Source organism: Rhea americana, unplaced genomic scaffold (genome assembly GCF_003343005.1).
Source record: "Rhea americana isolate MKP2758 unplaced genomic scaffold, rheAme1 scaffold_11, whole genome shotgun sequence".
Classification (NCBI taxonomy): domain Eukaryota; kingdom Metazoa; phylum Chordata; class Aves; order Rheiformes; family Rheidae; genus Rhea; species Rhea americana.
In genome coordinates this window covers 9386568-9409605 of record NW_028185150.1, presented here as the reverse complement: position 1 = coordinate 9409605, position 23038 = coordinate 9386568, and the positions used below count along the sequence as shown (strand labels likewise).

The 23038-nt window shown below is 37.7% G+C and overlaps 1 protein-coding gene and 1 pseudogene across 1 annotated transcript in view; one reads left to right on the top strand and one right to left on the bottom strand.

The window, feature by feature from the left end:
* Positions 1-23038, top strand: part of SMC5 (structural maintenance of chromosomes 5) — a 49065-nt gene that overhangs the window by 5317 nt on the left and 20710 nt on the right. Inside the window, exons 5-15 of the mRNA XM_085313744.1 lie at positions 621-755; positions 2991-3131; positions 7027-7188; positions 12052-12123; positions 13044-13299; positions 14398-14552; positions 16306-16419; positions 18788-18882; positions 19086-19218; positions 20990-21163; positions 21301-21470. Coding sequence (XP_085169870.1) covers positions 621-755; positions 2991-3131; positions 7027-7188; positions 12052-12123; positions 13044-13299; positions 14398-14552; positions 16306-16419; positions 18788-18882; positions 19086-19218; positions 20990-21163; positions 21301-21470 — 1607 coding nt within the window. The remainder of the gene's footprint in view (positions 1-620; positions 756-2990; positions 3132-7026; positions 7189-12051; positions 12124-13043; positions 13300-14397; positions 14553-16305; positions 16420-18787; positions 18883-19085; positions 19219-20989; positions 21164-21300; positions 21471-23038) is intronic.
* Positions 1667-2629, bottom strand: LOC146601094 (uncharacterized; annotated as a pseudogene).

Sequence of the window (23038 nt, the reverse complement as noted above, 5' to 3'; positions counted from 1 at the left end):
TTTCTGAGCTATATGTTTGGTTAATGTGCTTTCTGTTGCTGTAGCAATGGGAAGTGTATCGTTCACTCCAGTCTTGTTTTGAGCTGTTGCTCTGCCTTTGCAGCAGTGGTTCCTGATACACCTGACTCATAGGCTTAGTCTTAGCTTTCACATTATTTAATTTTTGATTTAATCATAGAATTTATACTGGGAAGATGTAACCTCAACAGCCTGAGAACCAACATGAAGATTACAGTAGAATAAAATCTGAAATTATCTGAACTATCTGGTTCAGAAAAATGAAAATGAATTGAAAAACAAATGAGCATCATTTCCTCCTATCTCTTCCTGCCCAACTACCTAAGAAGCTACCACCAAAGCCAAACAGCTGAGGAGAACAGCAGAAGTTCAAGTTTAAATTAGTCTAGAACACCTCCAACAAAACCATGTTGAAATCCTTACAAATGCTTAACAGGTTTAGGTTGCTGCTTTACAAGGTGGTCATGCTATGCTTAACTTTCAGAGCTATCGGGCATGGAACTGTAAGTCAGATATTAATGAGAAGTAATGTGCTCTGTTTAAATCTAATGTTGTTGTATTACACTATTCTAACTGCATTTTTATAAATTCTTGTTTTGTAGGACAGAGTTGGAGAATTTGCAAAACTGAGTAAGATTGAGTTGCTTGAAGCCACTGAAAAATCTATTGGTCCTCCAGAAATGTACCAATTTCACTGTGAACTGAAAAACTTCAGAGAAAAAGAAAGAGAACTGGAGGTAAACAGGCCTATTATAGAGACAYGGAGAAGTAACAATAGGAAACTTAGCATAATAGAATTTAATATGAGATCTTATGAAACAGTATTTATTTACTGAATGTGCAAGTAAGTTGATTTTATTCACACATTCTCATCTCTCAGATTTCAATCACTCACTCTCATGCTCACAAAGCAGTGAGACATATATGTCAAAGTGGTCTGGACACAGATGACAAAGGATACTTATTGTCAAGTCTTAATTGCTTCTCAGGGGTTCTTGACTGGCAGTAGCAAACTGTTTGCTGGCTTGACCCTTTATGTACCTTGACCTCAGCAAGGCTTTTGACACTGTCTCCTGCATCCTCATGGGTAAGCTCTGGAAGTGCAGGCTAGAGGAGTGGACAGTGAGGTAGACTGAGAACCAGCTGAAAGGCAAAGCTCAGAGGGCTGTGCTCAGTGGTGCAAAGTCTAGTTGGAAGCCTGTAGCTAGCGGTGTCCCCAGGGCTCACTGCTGGGTCCATCCTGTTCAACTTCTTCATCAGTGACCTGGATGAGGGGACAGAGTGCCTTCTCAGCAAGTTTGCTGATGATACCAAGCTGGGAGGAGTGTCTGACACACCTGAGGGCTGTGCTGCCATTCAGAGAGACCTGGACAGGCTGGAGAGTTGGGYGGAGAGGAACCTCCTGAGGTTCAACAAGGGCAAGTGCAGAGTCCTGCACCTAGGGAGRAATAACCCTAGGCACCAGTACAAACTGGGGGCTGACCTTCTGGAGAGCAGCTCTGCAGAGAAGCACCTGGGYGTGYTGGTGGATGACAAGGTGACCATGAGCCAGCCATGTGCCCTTATGGCCAAGAAGGCCAATGGTCTCCTGGGGTACACTGGGAAGAGTGTTGCCAGCAGGTGGAGGGAGGTGATCCTGCCCCTCTCCTCAGCCCTGGGGAGGCCTCATCTCGAGTCCTGTGTCCAGTTSTGGGCTCCCCACTACAAGACAGACATGGAGCTACTGGAGAGAGTCCAGCGTAGGGCTACARAGATGATCAGAGGGCTGGAGCATCTGTCCTATGAGAAAAGGCTGCAAGAGCTGGGCCTGTTTAGCCTGAAGAAGAGAGTGCTGAGTTGGGATCTTACCACTGTGTATGAGTACCTGAATGGAGGGTGTCAAGAGGACGGGGCCAGACTCTTTTCAGTGGTGCCCAGTGACAGGACGGGAGGCAGTTAGCAGAAACTGAAATACAGGAAGTTCCATCTGAACGTGAAGAAAAACTTCTTTACTGTGASAGTGACGGAGCACTGGCACAGGTTGCCCAGAGAGGTTGTGGAGTCTCCTTCTCTGGAGATACTCAAACTCAAATGGACTGCGATCCTGTCTAGCATGCTGTAGGTGATCGGGCTTGAGCAGGGGCTTGAATTAGATGATCTCCAGAGGTCCACTCCAACCTCAACCGTTCTGTGATACACTTTATGTTCATCAGCTGTTATGTGGTGATCCTTGGCCTTAATCTTACTGACTTCAACTTCCGTAAATTTTGGCCAAGATTGCTGCCCATTGCGTGTTTCTTCTTTCTTCAAAATATAAGAAACAGGCTAACTAGAAAAGACATGGTGTAGGTAAAGTGCTGCAACCTTGTTGCCTTTCTCTTGGTATAAGGAGGCAGGGTCTTTCTGTGATCTGTGCTGTGGCCTTACCAGAGCTCAGCCTCTTTGATCTTGACAGAAATAACATGTTCCTCAATTTTATGACTGGGAGAAGTGTCCTTCATTATCTGTACAAGCCATTTTTATAGTCCTTTGTTCTGCTGTTTCTTCTTGTGCCTATCAGTGCTCATGCTTTTTCATTCATATTAGTACCAACCTTAGTATTTCTGTTATAAATCACTACAAAATCTTTCATAAGGATTTTTTGTACTTGTGTTTGTCAGAATCAGTTTAAACTGTTTAGAAACTTCTAGATTAATGGAAGTTTGACCTGTGGGAATAACTTCATCTTAAAACGTATAAGCTTTTTTAAAAAAGTTTTCTTCATGTTAAGACTGCTTTTAGGTATGCTTTGACAGAAATTATGTGTACTTTTTAAGTATCATAAAGCTACTTGATAAGACTGGACATCTATTTTCAATTGGATTTTCACCCCCCTAGTTACTGCTGTATGAAACCATTGTGCTTAGTTAATATGCAGGTGAGGTATACATTATTTCTGAAAAGTGTTTTCAGAGAGTAGATACTGTAAAACATGAAAATATGTATTCTTATAGAACTTGTGCAAAGAGAAAAGTAATTCTTTGGAGAAAATGAGACAGAGGATTGAACGATACAAACAAGATGTTGAGAGATACCATGAACGCAAGCGTCATCTAGACTTAATTGAGATGCTTGAGAGGAAAAGGCCTTGGGTGGTAAGCTTTTGTTCTATTTTCTGTGTTTTTCTAATGTAACCAATTTTTCCTAAAACTGCAGAATTAGTAATGTGATAGCAGTTTCTTTAAAAGGCACTTGACTAGATAGCTTGAACATCCTCAGAATTTCCTGGTGCAAACTGGACAGATCTTGGCATACTATTCTTGGTCTAACTTTGATTAGAGTTTTTTTTTGCATGTGTATATAGAGTTAAGATGCTTCTGCCCATTTATCAAAGCCAGCAAAATGGGGCAAAAGCAGTATTTTTTTTAATTCCTTGCACAGATAACTGTCTTAATTTAAACAGTCTCTTGCCTCCATTTGAGAATGAGGCACTAGTTAAAGCTGATGTGTTTTTTATTATCCTGAGGCAGTATGTTGCATGTCTTATGGATATTATGAAATACAGATCTAGAAAGTTTAAAAACTTGCAGATAATACTTGTGGAAGACACAAAAAATATCTGTAAGGCATTTCATAGCAGCTTCGCAAATAACAAAGTGTCCTACAGGGATACAAAGATCTTTGTCCCTTGTATCTTGAAGAGGCCCTAGATTCAAGGTATGTGGGTTTACTCCCTTCAGACCACTGTGCTGGCAGTGCAGAGGGGTAGGAGCAGCTATCAAAATTGTTAGATGGGGTAGTGCTAGGGAGGTGGGTTGTATTGTCTGTGCCGTTGGGGATTGACTTCTGCACTACTGAATGATATGAATTTTTCTTATTACAAGTGTCCTGACCTAGTTAATGTAGTTAACTTGCATAGTTAATATGGAGTAGTAAATTGATTTTTTTCTCTCTTTCTGTAAGATATGTATAGATACRGAGCTCTGAAGCTGGTCAGAAACTGTGAAGGAAAAATAAATTACAAATCTTGCCTGATGCAAGTTAAAGTTGTCTTCTATAAGCTTGAGAACATTGCCTTTACTTAGATGTTTCCTAAGCAAATTTAGACAGACTTCATCACACTTCAGTCTTTCACTGCTCTCTTCTAAACAGATTGCATTGCTCACGGTATTTAGCCCATTTGGTAGGCACACTGAAATCAGGAAAAAAATGACTTTTTGGCCACTGAATACATATGAAGAGCAGTGTATTTTGACATTTGCTTGCGATACAGAATCAGTATTGTGCAGTATAGACTCAGTATCAGCAAGTACACAAGCCACTTGCCCATGGATACACTGTAGTTGAAATCAAGACTCATCAACATAATCACTCTATTAGATAGAAAATATTTGACTGGTCCCTTTTAGCCCTAGCTGCAGCTGTTGGACACTGAATCACAGAACAGCAAAATTTCACATTTCATCATGATCTGTAAATGTACAAGATTGCTACTGTTTCATTGTTTGTCAAATCCTTCAGATAGATCTCTTGATATTCTCCTATATTGCAAAATCAAGCTCTCTCTCAAAGAAGATGGTATTCTTTTACTAAGTCATATTTTGTGTCATCTGCTGTTAAACTGTTTAAGAGTAAACTTTTTTGATGCCTTAAAATAGGGTTTAACAAGATTGAGACTAGCATGGGAGTATAGTCTTCCTTCTGTGGATCTTCCTCTTCCCTTTATCCTCCTCAGAAAGGTAGTTGTGTAGTTGTAGACCAAACATAAGCTGCTGTTTGGAATTGCCTGTGTAAGGAAATGGAGTTACTAGGTGAGCCTCCAAAACAACCAGGATGTAGGTATATAAACACTGCAGTAGACAAACATAATGGAGAAAACRCTTTTTACAGGCAGCCTGAAACAGATCAACTGAAGTAGGTCACTGTTTTGATGACGGTAGATTCTCTCTTGATCTTAAAGAAAAAGAGCAAGTCTAGGGCTGAACATAGTTTATACTATTTGACCACTGTATCACAGTATAACTGTGTTTTTTCTGAATACTCTACTACTCTTCACCTGAGAATACCTTCRAAGTCAAGTGCTATAGCCAGCTGATCCTGTATGTGGAAATTTACAATCATTAATTATCATATTCCTTATACACCATTTTAATATATCTATGTCTAAATATTACCTAGACATATCTATTTAATTTATCTTTTAAGCATCGACTTTAAATTCCATTAAATGGACCCTAGAAATCTTTTAAAAAAAGATTTGGGCTCAAGCATTTAAAGGGCACTTTTTGTACTTTAATGGGCCTTGCATCAAATTATCTTAATGTCRTCTACAACCAATGAGCAGATTTAAGGAGCTACAGTTTTTTGACATAGCCTTTCTTGCATAACTCTTAAAGAAGAGGGGTTTCTCACCCCTCCGAGCCTAAACTTTAAGTAGTGTTGTATATTATAAGACTTGGTATCTTGAGGTATTTTAGAGGCATGGGGTGCTATTCCTCAAACTGTAAATGTCTGGAAAATCATAATTTTGGAAATGTGTTTTAATCAAGCTGTCTCCACTCTTCTTTTCTTCCTTTTCCATTCACAATTGAGAAAAGCTTTATTAGGTGCCTTGGGTGTGAATAACTCCTGGGAGGGATGAAATGCTTCAAAAGTTCTGCAGATGTCTTGCTTTGTGGGTAATTGCAAGGGTCAAGATTGTGCTTAAAGATTACCGAAATACATAGGTCTAGTGAAACTCAGATTTTCTTACAGTATTAAAGGGATTTTCTCTATAAAAACAATATCATAACAGTTTCTAGAGAAACATTCCCGTATCTGAAGAAATTATGTGCAATTGTGTGTGTTTTCTTGCTTTTACTTTGAAATATGATGCCTTACTTAGAATAGGGCTAAATTCTGAGATTATTCTGTCAGCTAAGTAGAGATTTAATTGCTTTACCTTTTTAGCTATTTATAATGGTGACTACTGATTGTACCCCACATCCATGAATGATAGCAGCTTTCTTCAAAGACTTTATGGCTTTATGAAAAAGCTACTGTGAAAAAAGAATTTTGATTTAATAGCTTGAGTTTGATTTAAGAGCTTGAGTATTGTTGATTAATTATGTATTATTGCAAATGGGGTGATTAAATAGCTAACTGGGGAAAAAGTGGTGGAGGATRAAGCAAAATTAGCTAATTCAGTTGGAGCTTGCAAGCTACCTATCATTTTTTGCACTTTAAAGCTTGGAATAATCCAAGTTTATGGTCCTCGGGTCATAACAATTGTTGAACTTCAGATTCTTTTTTTTTGTTTTTTTTTTTCAGTCAGCTTAATATCAAAAATTTACTTATTTCTCATAAAGGTAGTAATGCCTCTATGAGCCTTGAGCAGTTCCTTCCAAAAACTTCYGTGTTCTTGGTGGGAGTAGTTTTTGTTCACTGCATTGCTTACTATCTTTTTCTTCTCAGGAATGTATCTCCTCGGATAGTGACTTCTTTGGTATTTATGCTGTGTGGGTGGCTTTTCTTTTTTTCTTTTTTTTTTTTTTTTGGTCTTCTTTTAAGTTTTATTCCTCTCTCTCTCCCTCTAGTTTAGTTCAGGGTTGTTTCTATAACTGGCTCTGATCCTCTGTCTAGCTCTTCCCTTCTCTTTCATCTGAAGCTTTTTGTGATTATTTGCCCCTTAGTTTCAGGATTTCTGCGTAAGTTGTGCTCAAGCTATAGAAAGGAGGGGCTAAAAAAATTAGTCTTTCCACCTCAACCTAAGATGGACTTAGGGGCAGGGTAATTGCAGACAAGCTGGTTTATTCTGCTGCTTGAATGGTGTAAGTGTATGTGTATTAAAAGCATTAAATGTATGTGCAGTTCATTGGAGACTAAATGATCTGTTTCTCTTCTGGTTATACTGACCAATAACAAGGGATTATTTGAGTAGTCACTCTAATACTAGCTTCTGAATGAGATTTTTCTCCCAAACTCATGTACAATTAAATGAAATGCTAGAGCAGTATCAAATCACATGGATTAGAAGACAAAATCTATTATTTTGCTTGAAACTCTTGCAAGGAATATGAAAATGTTCGGCAGCAGCATGAGGAAGTGAAACAAAGTCGTGACCAGGCCAAGGAAGAGTTGAAGAATCTGAAAGAAATGCAATCTCCAGTGACAAAAAAAATTCAAGAAATTGGAGAGTATTATAAGAATCTTGATATGAAAATCAGAGATAAGGTAGGTATTTTAAATTTCAAGTTAAAGTATTTAGCATTCCAGGTGTTCCATGGTCAGCTTGGTAAAGTTTAAAGCAATAACATTTTTCTTTCTAGTGTGTCATGATAATTTTTTTTGAAATACTTTTGGTTGTTAGTCACTTTCTTTATTCCATTAAAAGCAATAAAATTCAAGGAATGCATTTCTTACTAAACTTTTGATAGTCACTTTAAAAATACAGTCTCTTGGCATTAGAGCAGCCATATTTTAGAGTTTCTCTCCATAGAACCTTAAAAATTTTCAGGTACATCCTGATAGATAGATAGACAGATAGWTAGATATTTTTATCAAATTAATTGTGTGTTTTCATCTATTCTGTATTTTCAAGTTGTGGATACTTAGTATCCTCTGAAAATTTAGCCAATTCAGGCTCTTAGTTTAAGCTAAATTATGTTATTTTTTGGCTTAAATGCTCTCCTCTGACATTTAACCTCATTCCATAAGTAGAGCATAACTTTTAAACAGAGAAATCCTCCATCAATTGTGAATATTTTCATGAGTAAAAGAATTTAAATGAGTAACCTACCTATGTATAACAGCTTAGGATCTCTTTGAATAGCTGTTTTCTCTAAGGATATGGAAAATTACAATTTCTGCATGAGAGACACAAGTACTGTGATTCTCCACAGGATTTTAACTGTCCTGTACTGGGTGTACTATCCAATTAGGCTGCAGAAATCATGCTGTAGGCACCAGCAGACGATTTATGAGGGATAGCCAAGGTTAACTGATAACATGAGAATACCTGCTGCAGTGAATTCTATTTGAAGAAAGCTGTGATCAGATCTAGTGATCTTACCACATGCTCTATTGATGTGAAGACACCTGTAGAAGACTGTTGTTGTGGAACAGCTTGTAGAGKAAGGGTCTGAGTCTTTGGCAGTTAGCAGTGCAGTGTCAATTAATATACTCTTGACGTGCTTTTTGAAAAAAAGATTGGCAATCGTGCAATATCTTATATGTAAGCTGCTGCTAAAATCTCAGTCCAAATTATCTGTTTTTTGTGTAGCTTTCTGTGAATCTACTTTGGCAGATAAAACATCTCTAATAAAGGCAGATTGTTGTTTGTATCATTCCAGTTTTTGTTTGGGTGTATGATGTAAACCAAAACAGCTGATACTACTTACAGCAGTACATTATTACTAAGAAAACTCCTTGCTAAATGGGTCCTTTAAGAAGAAAGCATGCAAGAGTGTTTGAATTTTGTGCTTTACAGTAGCTTAAGATTTTATTATGCTGTGATTCAAAACATCTAAACTTTGCAAAATGTTGCAGTTTTGAAGTTTTTTTTTTTTTTTTTTTTTGAAGAGTAAATATGCTTCCTTAGAGGGACGTTAACAGCTGGAAGCTTGAGATTAATTTTCATAATGCAGTAAGGGCCTTCATGCTTGTTATGTGCTAAGCTGTGTTTTCACAGTTTGGTATTATCTGCTAGGTTTTAATCATATCTCTCATTTTTAATTAATGTTTCACTGATACATTTTTTTAAATAGGAAGGAATTCTGCTGTGAACCACTGTTTATAGAAAAACTACAGTTTATAGAACACAATCTTTGCATTAATATAGCACAATACTTCTGTTTGTATGAAAAACCTAGAAAAAGCATGTTAGTTTTAAGTTGCAGAGAGCATGCCCAAAATAGATGCTTTTGTTAGAGTATTGTGGAAGCAAAATTGAAGAATGTACTAGCTAATCTACCTGAGCACTTGAATCAACATGTTTCTTTGCTGAATTCAAAGTTGTGGATTAAGACTCTGATACACTAAACATTTCCAAGATTAATTTTATTCCAAAGTATTGGAATAGTTTGGGCCCAGAGAATGAATTAGGTGCATTTTCTTCTCTTGAAGAACTTGTGTAGAGTCCAAAATCTTGACATAGCGAAAAGAAACTTAAAGCAATAAGCTCTATGCCTGGTTATGACATGAATGTTTGAATTACATCAGACATTAGCAAGATGTTTAGGTAATTACATATCTTCCTTTGCATTTTTTCTATTAAGAGGTATCCTTAAGATAAATAAATAGCTGTCTATTAATCTGGATAGACTCTAATAGTTCTTGATATTATTACAAAACCAGTATGTTACAGGCATACTGATACTTTCTGAACTTTTGTGCCAGTAGCTCTTTTTCAGATACTGGTACCTGTTTCCCTCACACATACTTTTTACTTTTTTTTTTTTTTCCTGGTCTCTGAAAATGGAGTCCTTTATTGAAGGAAGAGTCAGTACTGTCTACACTGTCATGAGACAATTCTTAACCTAAGGCAAGACCTCAAGGCTCTTAAATACCATACCTTAAAATTGCTTAAATTAGCACTTTTTTTGGAAGTTTTCATTTCTTCAGAGACACTGCTTGAATTTACTGAAACTTAAAAATTGATTTYTTTAGCTGCAAACATTTGATGAGTATGTCATAGATATTGTGCTATGAACAGCACGAATTGATTAATGAATGATTTTATTATGAAAGAAGTATAACTGTTCATAGCATAGAAGTTGATTTTTAAGTCTACTTTCAGCTTGGCATTAAGTGTAAGCAGTTTAGCACTGGAAGACCTCTCTATTTGAGACACACAGACCTGAAAGTAACATGACTTTCTTCAGGCCTTTTGGTCTAGACTTATATCAGTTATCCAATAACTATAAACCTGACTGCTGCTTTAGGTCTTACTCTTTGATGAAGGATATTGGTGTGAGAGCAGATATAAGATACCTCTTCCATATGTCATCTTTGGGCTTGTTGGCAAAACGCAAAACATACTGACAGATTTTGTCTGGGAGGAGCCAGACTGAAGGTAAAGACAGTATTAAATCTAGGATGAAGTTGGTGCATCCAGAGACTGCCTGGCAATTTCAGTTGTCCTCCCTCTGTTTTAAAACCCTTTTAAGAATTTGGTTAGAGTAAGGAAAGCTAGTGAAACTTTGTGCTTTGGATGCTGGGGATTTTCTGAAGAAAGAGAAGTCTGCCCATTTTTGCAGGAAGCGAGTGATAAAATTTTAGATGAGAAGCCTAGAATAGTTCTCCCTCCAGACTCTTCAAAGGTGTTTACACAGAATGGACTACTTAATGCTATTTTGCATTTTGCTATTTTGAGTAGTATTTGTTAGTATAAAACAATGTGTTGTGGTCATACCGTCAAAAATGTAAAAGCAATTCCTATTGTTAGATTGTTTCTTATAAACAGTAGATAAAAATGTAACTGCAAAATTGAATTCCACTTCCCTCTTACTGTGCTGGCTTTGAGAGCTTTCAGAATTGCTTTCTGAGCATTTTGCAGCTGACTRTTTCCTGGGAGAGACATTCCTCTTGAGAATGCCTACCTGAGGTTTTTTGAGAGAGAGCGTCATGGAATCAATACTTTATTGCAGTCAGCTGCAAGATCAAGGTGTACTGTTTCATGTTGCCATCATGCAAACAACCGCAGAATCAAGTTTTAAATTTGTATGCATCTTTTAGGTTGCATAAGGGGGAAGATTCTGCATAATTTTATTTATTTTTTCACTCTTAATGCATCATAGCTTTTGCACTGTGACTTTTGTAGGAAGAAATTCCATCCAGTGCAAGGGTTCTGTGTTTTTTTTTCCTTTTAAGATCTGCACTGGAATTTAACCAAAATATTTCCATCCCTCTACTGTCTTCCACTATTGTATATATTATATTTTCAGACCTTGTGGCTCATGGAAGGAGAAAGTAAACTTTTAGAGAAAGCACGGTATATTTCCACTGTGTAATGACACTCCTAAAGTCTTTATCAAGTCTGCAATTAGTAACTYTTTCTGACTATTTTTTCCAGATGAGATTCTTTTAGACTTGTTAAGTTGCTGCACTGCAATTTAGTTATCTTAAAGTGGCAATAAGAGAGTGTAAGAAGTCCAGAAGTTGCCAAGTTCTTTTCTTCCCCTCTCACTGCACTTTCCAGGTAGCCTCTTGATGCAAAGAGATTTCATTGACCTTCCCAGCTCCTACTCATTTTCCGTAGAGGAGCTTTCTCCATAGAGGAGGTCCTATCAGAGACTAGTGGTGAAAAGGATGACATGCAATGGGACATGTTGTCCAAAGAGGTAATGAAACCTCCGTATTTGGAGATGTTGAAGACTTGACTGGGCAAGTGTCTGGGTTGCCTCTAAGACCGACTCTGAGTAGGATGTTGGACTGAACAACAGTCCAACTCCCTTCTAGCCTCGATTATTCTATGGTTCTGTGGAAGCTGATTAGGTTAGGGAAAGAGTAATGTCTGTGCATCAGCCAACAAGTTGTTATGGTCAGCTGTGGAGGCTTATAGCTCTAGCATGATGAGCCCCAGAGGTAAGATGGCCTCTACAGATGCTGTTTTGGCTGTGCCTGGGCTTAGGAAGTTTTTCTCTTTCCAACCAACTTTACCAGAAAGGTTAGCCTTACAACTGAACTGTAATTTTACCATGATCTTARAGAGAGACAAGCATTTTGAAGTTTAAGGGTCTAACTTTAATACTTCTGTTGAAATCAAGGCTGGAGTTGCTTTCATTTCAGACTGGGTTATGAGCCTTCCTTTATCTGTCATATCTTAATTTACAGATCAGTTGCTGGTGTTGCACTGTTGTGGACAGATTAAAAGCCAATATTCAGTTTTTCACAAATTTCTGAAGATGCATCTGTTACAGATACAAGTGGGACTAGTAAAAAACTAATGAGTAGGTTTTTTTCAGTAGTGAGCTGTGAAGTGAGTGCTTGATTATGCATATATTGATTGTCTTTACAAATATGACTGGCTGCTTTTTACAAATATAGCTGTAACTGAATTTATACAAAYGTCTGATTTAAATATGTCATTGTATACAGGCTGCTGAAATCAAAGACACTTCTCAAAAATGTAAACAAAAGCAAGATGCTCTGGAGAAGAAAGATAAACAAGTAAGAGGCTTGATCAGTATGACTTTTTTGGTGCTTTGCTAGTGTATTAATTCAGTAATGGCTATAGTGCATGCTGTGTTTAGGTAGAATTCTACTCCTTAAGTTCTCTAGTGAGATACATGCATGTTTTGTCTTCTCTTCTGTCACTAAGGAGGAAAATCTCTTTCTGGAGAGGTTGGAAGAACTTTTAATCACCACGGTCCCTCTAGTACACGATGATTCTTTGCATCTTCCGGGCAAAACGGAAGCACCCTGGCAATATAATGCCTATTAGTAAAATAGAGTATAACTAAGGAGCAGATTTATGGTGTATAAAATCATTTATCTTGATGAAATAAACTTTCAGAATAAGTACTGTTTACTGCATATTCATAAGCTGTCCTTCTATCAACTACTGGATTGGAAGGCTACAGCTACTGTGGTACAGTAATGCAGTCAGYATTAAGCATTCCCTCAAATATTTGAGAGGCTAGAGTTGTTGCTTCTGTTAGCTAAGACTCTGCATCCAGCATTTTTTAAAACACAGTGAAAAAAGGTGCTGCAAAACTGAGTTACTGATCTGAGTACTTGGTCAAGAAATGTCAGAGTTAAACACAAGGGGGCAGAGTTAAAGTTGCACATTCCTATTTTGTGTTTCAGGTTATGTGTGGTCTTAGACTAACTTTGAAATGTGTTACGGGAGTTTTTAAGCTTCTGGTTATGTAAAAATAAAGGAATTTTAAAAAACAGATTTAAAGGCTTGATTGTAGTTTAATCTATATCTTAAAATCTTACCAGTTAATAAAGTGTCACTGGAACAGCTTCTTAAAATTTTAATGCACAGTTACATCAGCATTTAATACTTGTTTCATTGATATCTTAGTTGTCTTAGGTTTTGTATACTAAATTCCTTTAATGTTGGAAATATTCGACATTCTTAGATTGAAGAAATTAATCAAGCTTTGAGAATGAAAAAAGATGAAGAAATGGACAGACAGAAAAAAATACACAACACTCGTAAGATGATAGAGGACTGGCAGAATGAGCTCAATACAATGGGTGTCTGTGAGAATCTTCAGCCACAAATTGATGCTGTTAACACTGAGCTRAAACGTTTGCAAGAAGAAAGGGCAAATATTGATAGTGATGTTAGTGATCTAGCAACAGAGAAGGATAACCAACAGAGGGAAAAGAAAAGTAAGTCTCTTGTTTGTTTGTTTGTTTTAAACTGTTCTTACAGAACCTACTTGCTGTCTTGCTGTAGTGAAATAATTTCTGAAATGGTTAAATCAAGCCTCATACTTGTATTTTTCTTAAATATATAGCATTTTTCTTTGCTGTTACCAGTTTTATTGCAAGGATCATGAATAGCTTAGTGAGTAAGGAGACTGCTTTGCTAATTGTATTTTTTTCTGTGATTAGATGAAGCTGGATTCTTACTAGTAGAAGGCTGAAAAGTAAAGCCAGTTTAGTTACTTTTGAAGATACAGTGTTTAAAATGATCTTTTTGGCAGGACATTAGCAACTCTTCCTCCCTTTGTCTTTTTTAGGTGAACTTCAGCTAACCTTAATTATGTTTTGTTCCTTTGTATTAGTCTAGGRTTCCCGCCCCCCCCCTTTTTTTAAAGAAACAAAAATGGTAGGTTAGTGCTTTTTGAGTGTTCTACTCGTTTCTTGATGACTGTTCTACATCTATGCATACTCGTCTATCTGCACTTAATACATCATAGAGTCCAAACACCTTTAACATATCTGGCTGATTGTATATCTAATGTACCTTAAGAAGAAATTTCGGTATAGAAAGATTATGTATTTTTTTTTCTGAAGGAGTAGAAAGTATTTAATTTCCTTTCTCCTGAGTAGCAAATCCTTTCTTGCGCAGTCTGCTGTTGCACCTTCAGATTTCTACAAACATGAAATAAACTCCAGAAATTTCCTACTGCACTCACTGCCTCTTTCCTCTTAGGGTATTTTTGATTTTAAATATAAAGGTAGAACCAGATTTGAAGAGAGATATCTCTAGGACTAAATATAKATGATTTTTATGATAAAGTAGTACTGTACCATCACATTTGCTTATGCTTTGAGTAAAGCTTCATTTTATTCCAGTATTTAAATTTTAATTAGTTCTTAAGATTGCTTTAGAATAAGTGGTATCTTGTTTGTGGGAAGATAAACTCTTAATTCTTATCTCCAGTTAACCTTATCACTGGAGTAGTGTAGTCACTAAATATTGGAAAATACTATGTTGTGTTTTACTGTGGACTCTGTTTAAGAAACTGTCTTAAATTACAGGAATAACTGGTTGCATCGTAGAACTTGATAATATAATGAATATGAAGGAAGAGAAGCTTAAAGGGAAATTCGGAGACACGCACTCTGCTCTTATGTGGCTAAGAAAGAACACAGACAAGTTTAAAAAAAATGTTTGTGAACCCATGATGCTTGCAGTAAGAAAATTTACTTGTATATCATACTAACCAATTAATGTTTAATTTCTTGTTCTTTATGTTTTTCAAGAGTGTCTGCTGCATATTTTAAAACTAGCTGCCAATTACATACAGCATACATTAGCATAGTGAACTATTTTTAATTCCAGTTCTGTAAGCAGTGTAGTAATACATAACATTGAGTAAGATAGGGTGAGTTTTTCCTTTCCAGTGAGCTGACCTTTCTCAAGGTGCCCATTGCAGATTTCCTCTAAGGTACATCCCATTACTGAGGCTTAAGTGGCTTCTTAAAAAAGCCGTGGTATCTGCAGTTGAACTCTTAGCACCAGCTGCTCAGCAGAGGTTACAAGATGTCACTGTGATCCCCAGGTGTTTTGTAGCTTGTTTTGCCCAACTAACTGCAGGCACAGAAACACTTAAATCTACCTTTTGTTTCATTTTGTTTTTTTTTGTTTGTTTTTTTGTTTTGTTTTGACAGTCTTTGTACTATTTGAGAATAGCAGGACTAAACTTCCAGAGACAAATAATTTTTCTAGAGGATTCTTCCACTCTTATCCCAGCCACATAGGATGATCCCAGCCTCCATATAATGTAAAGAGAAGGAAGAACTCTAGTGAGCTTTTCCTCTTCAACTTCAAAATTGCAAGCTTGTTTTACTAGTGTATTTTGAGAATTTAAATTTACTGAACATTGAGAATTACATACCAATTCTTATGCTTTGTAGGAATGCTGTATGCATCGTGCTGTATGCAGAATGTATGTTTTCTGCAGCCGTATATGCTGTAGAAGCATTCAAAATAGCTATTAGATAGTCAATGTAAAATACAAAATATTTCCTCTTATTACCAGGATTTTCTATTTTTTCCTGAAAAACCACATCAGGTTAATTATATGAGTATCTTTGTCTGACCTTTGCTTTTACTTTTAGGCCTCATTAACCTCTGTAACATCCACAGATGTCTGAATTTGTTTTCTAAGATATAACGTAAATTAGTCTCATTTATTTATAAATGCCAGTTTTAGAAGTGTAAGTATATCCAGCCTTTAGCTGAGTCTAGGTTATTAAATTTTGCACTTCTGTGTAATTTTATCTTCATACTTCACAGATAGAGATGTAATACAAGTCAGCTACTGTATTTTAACATTCTATTCAGATACAAAAAGCTTCGTCCATCTTAAACGATGGATCTTCTTTAAGAAGTAGAAGAGAATTCATTCTGGCTTTGTTGTTCCAGAGCTTCACAATTCTGTATTCAAATTTGTTGGTATTCACTCTGTCCAAGTCAAAGGGAACTGCGTGTGAAAGCTTTGGAATGTGTTTTCTATATTTTGATTCCTAATCAGAGACTATGGAGTCTAGTTGTTTCTAAGCAGTGAGATAGGCTTAGTAGCACAGGAGCAGAGCTAGTAGAGATGAAATGGTGGCAGTAGCAATTATAAGGCTAAGACAAAGGAAAAGGAGGAGGTGACATGGCAAAGGCAGTGTTAGCTCCAGGAACACTGAGAAACATATAGATGGCTTAAAAAGTGAGCAAAAGAAAGATATTGCTGTGCTGGTTTCCTCCAGAGAGGATTGGTTGCAAAATGGTTGGGAATAGGTCTTCAATGACTTTTAAACTTTGTCTTTGTTTTCGTTAAACATAGGTCTGGATGTCATCTGACTGCTTAAAATATTGGTGGGGGGGGGGTTAAGTGTGATTGTATCAAATTGGTCTCCCGTAATTACCTTTCTTTATCTTTTTTAAACGAGCAGATCAACATGAAAGACAACAGACATGCTAAATATGTTGAAAATCACATTTCTTCAAATGACATGAGGGCTTTTGTTTTTGAAAGCCAAGAAGATATGGAAATGTTTCTTCATGAGGCAAGTAGTCACAGATTTTTAAAACTGACTAAAACTGGTATAGGAGCCCCATAGTTTTAGGTTTTTGTTTACTAMTAAGTTCATTTTTAATGGGTTTTCTAGATAATATCAGCATAATAGCTAATACAAAGTAGTCAAAGGTTTTCTTCTGCTTTAATTATAATTTAATTTAATAAAAGTATTTATAAAGTATTTAATTATAAACAAGATTTTTCAAAGTTTAGACCAACTGGAGGGATAAGGAATAAGAGGAATAATTTTGTTTTTAGAAATACATTGGTCTGGCTTGACAAGGCTCAGGAGAAAATACTTTGCAAAAAAATGACAAAACTAGGAAACTGCTAATTACGTACCAAGCGTTTTCAGTGCCTTCTGAACAGAGAAAGGAGAGGACATCTTCTGTGAGGAAATAATGGTCAAAGCAGGAAATCAGGATTGTTTTTCCTAATGCTCCTCTTTCCTGGAGCAGTGAGRAAATGCAGATTATTCCCTCTGACAGGCAGAGATGATTTAGAGGAGGAAAGCTACAAGATACAGCATTAGCTGTCATAGCACTTCTCAAATGCTATCCACAGGAATAGTGTAATTAATGACAAACTATCCTGTGTTTTTCAAAGACCCATTTGCCCTTTGCAAAAGCTTATTGTAATTATGTAATTGAACCATAGTGTTGTCATCTGAGGTTTTGGGAGCTCATCTTGCTTCCATTACTGTGGAACTCAGTGCAAGCTTCTTTAAAAGGCCAAACTGATCTGTCATGTGTATCTTCCATCTTTTCTGCCCTGTTAGCATCAGGTTTTACAAAGCCTCTGTAGCTACTGATCTGCCAGTTGTGCAAACTGACTATACAACCTGAAAGAGAGAGGGCTTCCTTATTACATCCATGAAAATTAGCATCCAGCGTAACTACTTAGATGGAGCACCAGGGTGCAGATTTCTTTGTTTTGCTTTTATTTTTACTAACGTACATTACTTTCATGTATCAGTATTAACTGAGGTTGGCTTTCAGAGGACTCACTTGTGTCTGAACCAACTTGGATTTTTGTGACTTCTTGTATGGCTTATGATTCATAGAATCAGTAAGGTTGGAAGGGACCTCTGGAGATCATCTAGTCCAACCTCCCCACTCAGCAGGGTCACCTAGAGCATGTTAGACAGGGTTGCATCCAGGCGGGCCTTGARGATCTCCAGAGAAGGAGACTCCRCAACCTCTCTGGGCAACCTGTGCCAGTGCTCCGTCACTCTCACAGGGAAGAAATTCCCCCTCACGGTCAGGCGGAACTGCCTGTGGTTCTGTTTTTGCCCATTGCCTCTTGTCCTGTCACACGGGACAACTGAAAAGAGTTTGTCCCCGTCCCCTTGACACCCTCCCTTCAGGTACTTGTACACATTGATAAGATCCCCCCTCAGTCTTCTCTTCCCCAGGCTGAAGAGGCCCAGTTCTCACAGCTGTTCCTCATAGGACAGATGCTCCAGCCCTCTGATCATCTCTGTAGCCCTGCGCTGGACTCTCCAGTAGCTCCATGTCTGTCTTGTAGTGGGGAGCCCAGAACTGGACACAGGACTCGAGMTGAGGCCTCCCCAGGGCTGAGGAGAGGGGCAGGATCACCTCCCTCCACCTGCTGGCAACACTCTTCCTAATGCACCCCAGGGGACCATTGGCCTTCTTGGCCACAAGGGCACGTTGCTGGCTCATGGTCACCTTGTCATCCACCAGCACTCCCAGGTGCTTCTCTGCAGAGCTGCTCTCCAGCAGGTCAGCCCCCAGCCTCTACTGGTGCCTAGGGTTATTTTTCCCTAGGTGCAGGACTCTGCACTTGCCCTTGTTGAACCTCAGGAGGTTCCTCTCCACCCAGCTCTCCAGCCTGTCCAGGTCTCTCTGAATGGCAGCACAGCCCTCAGGTGTGTCAGACACTCCTCCCAGCTTGGTATCATCAGCAAACTTGCTGAGGAGGCACTCTGTCCCCTCATCCAGGTCACTGATGAAAAAGTTGAACAGGATGGACCCAGTAGTGAACCCTGGGGAATGCCACTAGCCACAGGTCTCCAACTAGACTCCATGCCACTGATGATGACCTTCTGAGCTCTGCCTTTCAGCCAATTCTCAATCCACCCCATTATCCACTCAGCTAACCCACACTTCTGAGCTTCTCTAGGAGGRTGATCTGGGGGACAGTGTCAAAAGCCTTGCTGAAGTCAAGGTACACAACATCCACTGCTCTCCCCTCATCTACCCAGMCAGTCATTCCATCATAGAAGGCTATCAGATTGGTTAAACATTCCTTCAATAAGTAATTTTATTTTCATGTAGTGATTTCTTTTCTCTTTTTTTTTTTCCACCAAATTATCTAATGTAACCTATGTTTAGATGCGCGATCGTCAGAAGCTGAAAGTGAACGCTGTGTGTGCGCCTGCTGAGTCGTGTGCTGAAAACAAACCTTCAAGACCTATTGAAGAATTACAGTATGTATCAGATTAGTCGGTGGGGGGTATTTTTAAATATAATACTTTCTTGTCACTGCTGCTTATTAGGATTTTCTTTGCAGATCAAGTTATTACTAATTCAGTTCAGAATTAGTGGGATTTTTTTTGACCCTTCAGAAGTTTCAGCTTCCTTGCCTACCAAGTTTATTTGTGATTCTCACTTTTTTTTTTCTCCTCTTTAGCCGATATGGATTTTTCTCGTATTTACGAGAGTTATTTGATGCTCCTCGTCCTGTGATGAGTTATCTTTGTGCCCAGTATCGTGTTCATGATGTCCCAGTGGGAACAGAGAAGACCAAAAACATGATTGAAAGGGTGAGATATCTTAAATAGCACAAACACACCTATATTCTAGAGTTCTGTTTAGGAAATTCTTTGGCAAGATGACATAGAGCAAAAATTTAGGGTCTTTTATGTGTTTTTTTGAAATGAGAACAGTTCACTATACACAAATGTTTTACAAGACATCTTAACAAATCCAGCCAATCTAATGCAGTGTTTCACAGGAAATTAAATATTTTTTTGATCTGCATGCACTCCAAATCAATCATATGAAGTTGCTTTATTATAATAAAAGCGCTGGGCATGTTTTAGAGCTCAGACTTTTTAAAGTGCCTGAAATATTCTGGGCAAAGTTTTAATATAACAATTGATAGTACATGACAGTGCCAACCTGAAGAACTGGAAAATAATATTTTCTGGACAAGGGGAAGAAACTCCAGATATTTTTTCTGCTTTTTTTTTTCTTAATGTGTAGTGTTTAGATCAACAGTTATAGAGGTTTTTTTTTCTGCATAAAATGTTCCGTTTCTGACCAATTCTGCTGTATGATTTCAGTCATGAGTTGATACAATAAATACCATATAAAAACTTTTGGATTCTAGAAACGGGCTAAGAGCTCCCAGTACGTAACGTGCTTTCTCTTGGCTTCTCAAAAGCTAGTCATTGTTGKTTTACAGTGGGTGATGTGCATGAAAGTTTTCAACTTAAATCCTTATTCACCTCTCTGTCTATAATGGACAGCAGCTGGCTGTCATCTTGCATGGAGAGTGAACTCTCCCAAGTGGAAGAGGGCTTTCTGAGAAGAATATGGCTTGTGTTTTTGAGAAACTTAGAGGAGTGGATTTTAGATAGATAGCAATTCTTGTTTTATTGGGCTAATTGTTCCCCCTTCTTGCCTCTCGATTTCTCGTGCTCTAAGAATGAGGAAAAGTAAAACTGAAGAGAGTCCTAAATCAAAATGTTTTTCTTTTTGAGAGGAAAAAGACAATCTCAGCATTTTTTTCTCTTAAAACTGTGATTCTTTCAGCACTTTCTGTTTATCATATGATAAAGTGGAAACYGGTATGGTAGGTCTTTGAGCTACATTTTGGAGACCATTCAAAATTACTTCCTAGACCCCCCATTCTTTTCAGAGCCCAGTAGGCAGCAAGTATGAAATCACTGATCTAGAAGAAAGATAAGCCACTATTTTGAATGTTTTTGGCTTAACACGTCTCGGAACAGTTGTGTGATTATTTATTTATTTATTTATTTATTCTTTTTTTTAGCTTTTACTACTTTTTGTTGAAGAATGCGTGGCTTGCAAGATTTTGTTTCAAACCCATCAAAGAAAGTTTTAGCTTAGTAGAGAGCTGTTTTTTTTTTTAAAGTTGAGCATGTGGAAAGAGGCCTGAGATGGAAATGGCCTTCACCTCGGTGTGAGCTGTGAAGCAGAGTAAAAGCCATTAAATACAGCTTTCACTGTCTAGGAATCAAATCAGCAGAATATAGATAATCTGAAAAAAAGTGACCCTATGGTCACTATGATAGGGTTAGAAGTAACTCATCCACTAGAGTAATCAGAAGCTGTTAATTGTTTATGGCAATATATTCTGTAGGACAGTATCTTGTTTTTTGCTAACTGACCTAAATTACAAGTATAGTGATGCATTAAACTTTTCATCAGCTTTTTGTAAAGACATGTTAACAAATCAGACACTTACGTAAGCTTGAATTCTTTGCTTTGCATTACAACTAGTTTATTTCTCGTTCTGAAAAGCATTGCCTTAAGTAAGGCTTTTGTCAGATGATTTTTGTTTTTTAGGTAATACAAGAAACCAAATTTAAGCAAATCTACACAGCAGAAGAAAAATACATTGTTAAAGTATCTGCTTATACAAACCAAACTCTCTCTAGCAACACATTCTTGAGGGCAGCACAGTTTCTCACTATTTCAGTGGATACAGATGAAAGAAGACAGTTGGAAAACCAGCAACAGGTAGAACTTTATTTTGGTGTTGTGTATGATGTAAACTACTAACAGTTTTACTGCCAAATAAACACAGCCTGTTTGCATGTGTTAAGATCAATGTAGTAAAAATGCTAATGGTGTGTTTTCTAACTCTTTCATTTCAGGAAATTAATAGTATGATAAAGTCATTGGATAGTCAGTTGGCTACATTGTTTGAAAGGCAGAAACGTCTGGAACGAAGAGACAATGAACTCAGGCAACAGAAGAAGGAGCTTTTAGAGAGAGGAAATAAAAGAAGACAGTTGGAATCAAAAATAGCTGTGAAGCATGACAGGTAGGATTTTGGACAAGCCAAACTGTATATTAGACAAGAGGTATTTTAATAACAAATGTGTATTGGCTTCCTCCTACTGTGTGTGCTTTTACACAGTAAGCAGTAGCTGAGCTTGAGATATATGTGGTGATCAAGATAAATAGGATGTTTAGAAATTGAGAAACCATCTAACRACATCCTAGACAGATTACTGTAATAATCATAGCACTCTAGTGAGACACCACTGCAGTCATTTACTTAGACATTACTAAGGTCTTGGTACCACATACCTAAATGACACCATAAAGTGCATAAACAGTACTAAAAAAAGATGTTGGGATACTGGCTATCCACTGTATTTAAGTGTTACCTTCTTTTCTGGCTTTGTGATGCTCTGCAGTTATTTCTGTTACTCTTTTGTCATGAGGCAAAGCCTCAGCATGTTTCAAGAGACACTTAACTACAGATCACACTCTCAAAAGGCAGTAGGCAGTATGGATAGACACCTTCAGGCATCACTCCCTCTAGCCTGTACAATAGCACTGTCCCCGCAGACTGTACCCTCAAGTACTCCTGTGTGTTCCCATGGTGCACTTGTTTTTGTTCTGTAAAAACATGATGGTCCTTGCATGCACAGCTCTTGAGCTCTTGTGTTACTTCTAGGGTGAAAAAAAAGGGGAAAGAAATGACCCATAACCCTCCCCCTACAAAAGCTGTAGGGCTGTAGGAATTACAAGAGGCCAGTTTGCTGTGAAGGGAGTTAGCTTCAAATGCTGTGGACGTGAGATTAACCTCAAAGCCTCTTGCTTGCTTTATAGTGTCTTAGGGATACAGATATACTTGTTCTTTGTGTTGTTGCATTGTTTTACAATAATACTGTTTGAAGGCAGGAGAAAGATGGACCCTCTACCTAAACTACTTCAATAGTGATTAAATCTTTCCCCTGAAGGACATAATTCCATTCTTCAATTTTGAAGCAAGGGAAAGAATGCTGGCATAATTACAGAGAAGGATCTTACGAGATGTGTTGTATAATGTAGATGTTTTTCTGTAGAGATAGAAATGAGATAAATACTCCTTGCAGTGAGCGTAACCATTCTTAGATATAATATGTTTCTATTTCTCAGAATTTCTAAATAATACTGGATGTAATTTTGAAGTTAATATACAATGGGACTTCAGGAGCTGTTTAGGCCAACTACCTACTCAAAGCAGGGTCAACACCAAATTCAGACCAGGTTGCTCAGGGATTTATGTTGCCTCATTTTGAAAACCTCTGCGGAGACTGCACAACCTCTTTGGACAACCTGTTCTATTGCTTGATTGTCCTCATGGGGGAAAAAGTGTTTCTAGATGTCCAGTTTGTAGTGCTCTTGTTTCCACTTATCCGCTCGTTATCTTTCATGCTTCTACCATGCACCTTTTTAAAAAGCCTGGCTCTGTTCTCTCAATGACTTTCTCACAGATATTGGAGGAGTTGCTCTTAGGTTGGCCTCTTTAAGCCACCTCTTCATGCTGAACAAGCTGAGCTCTCAGCTTCTCCTCACAGACCTGTGCTCCAGCCTCCCACTATCTTTGTGGCTCATCAC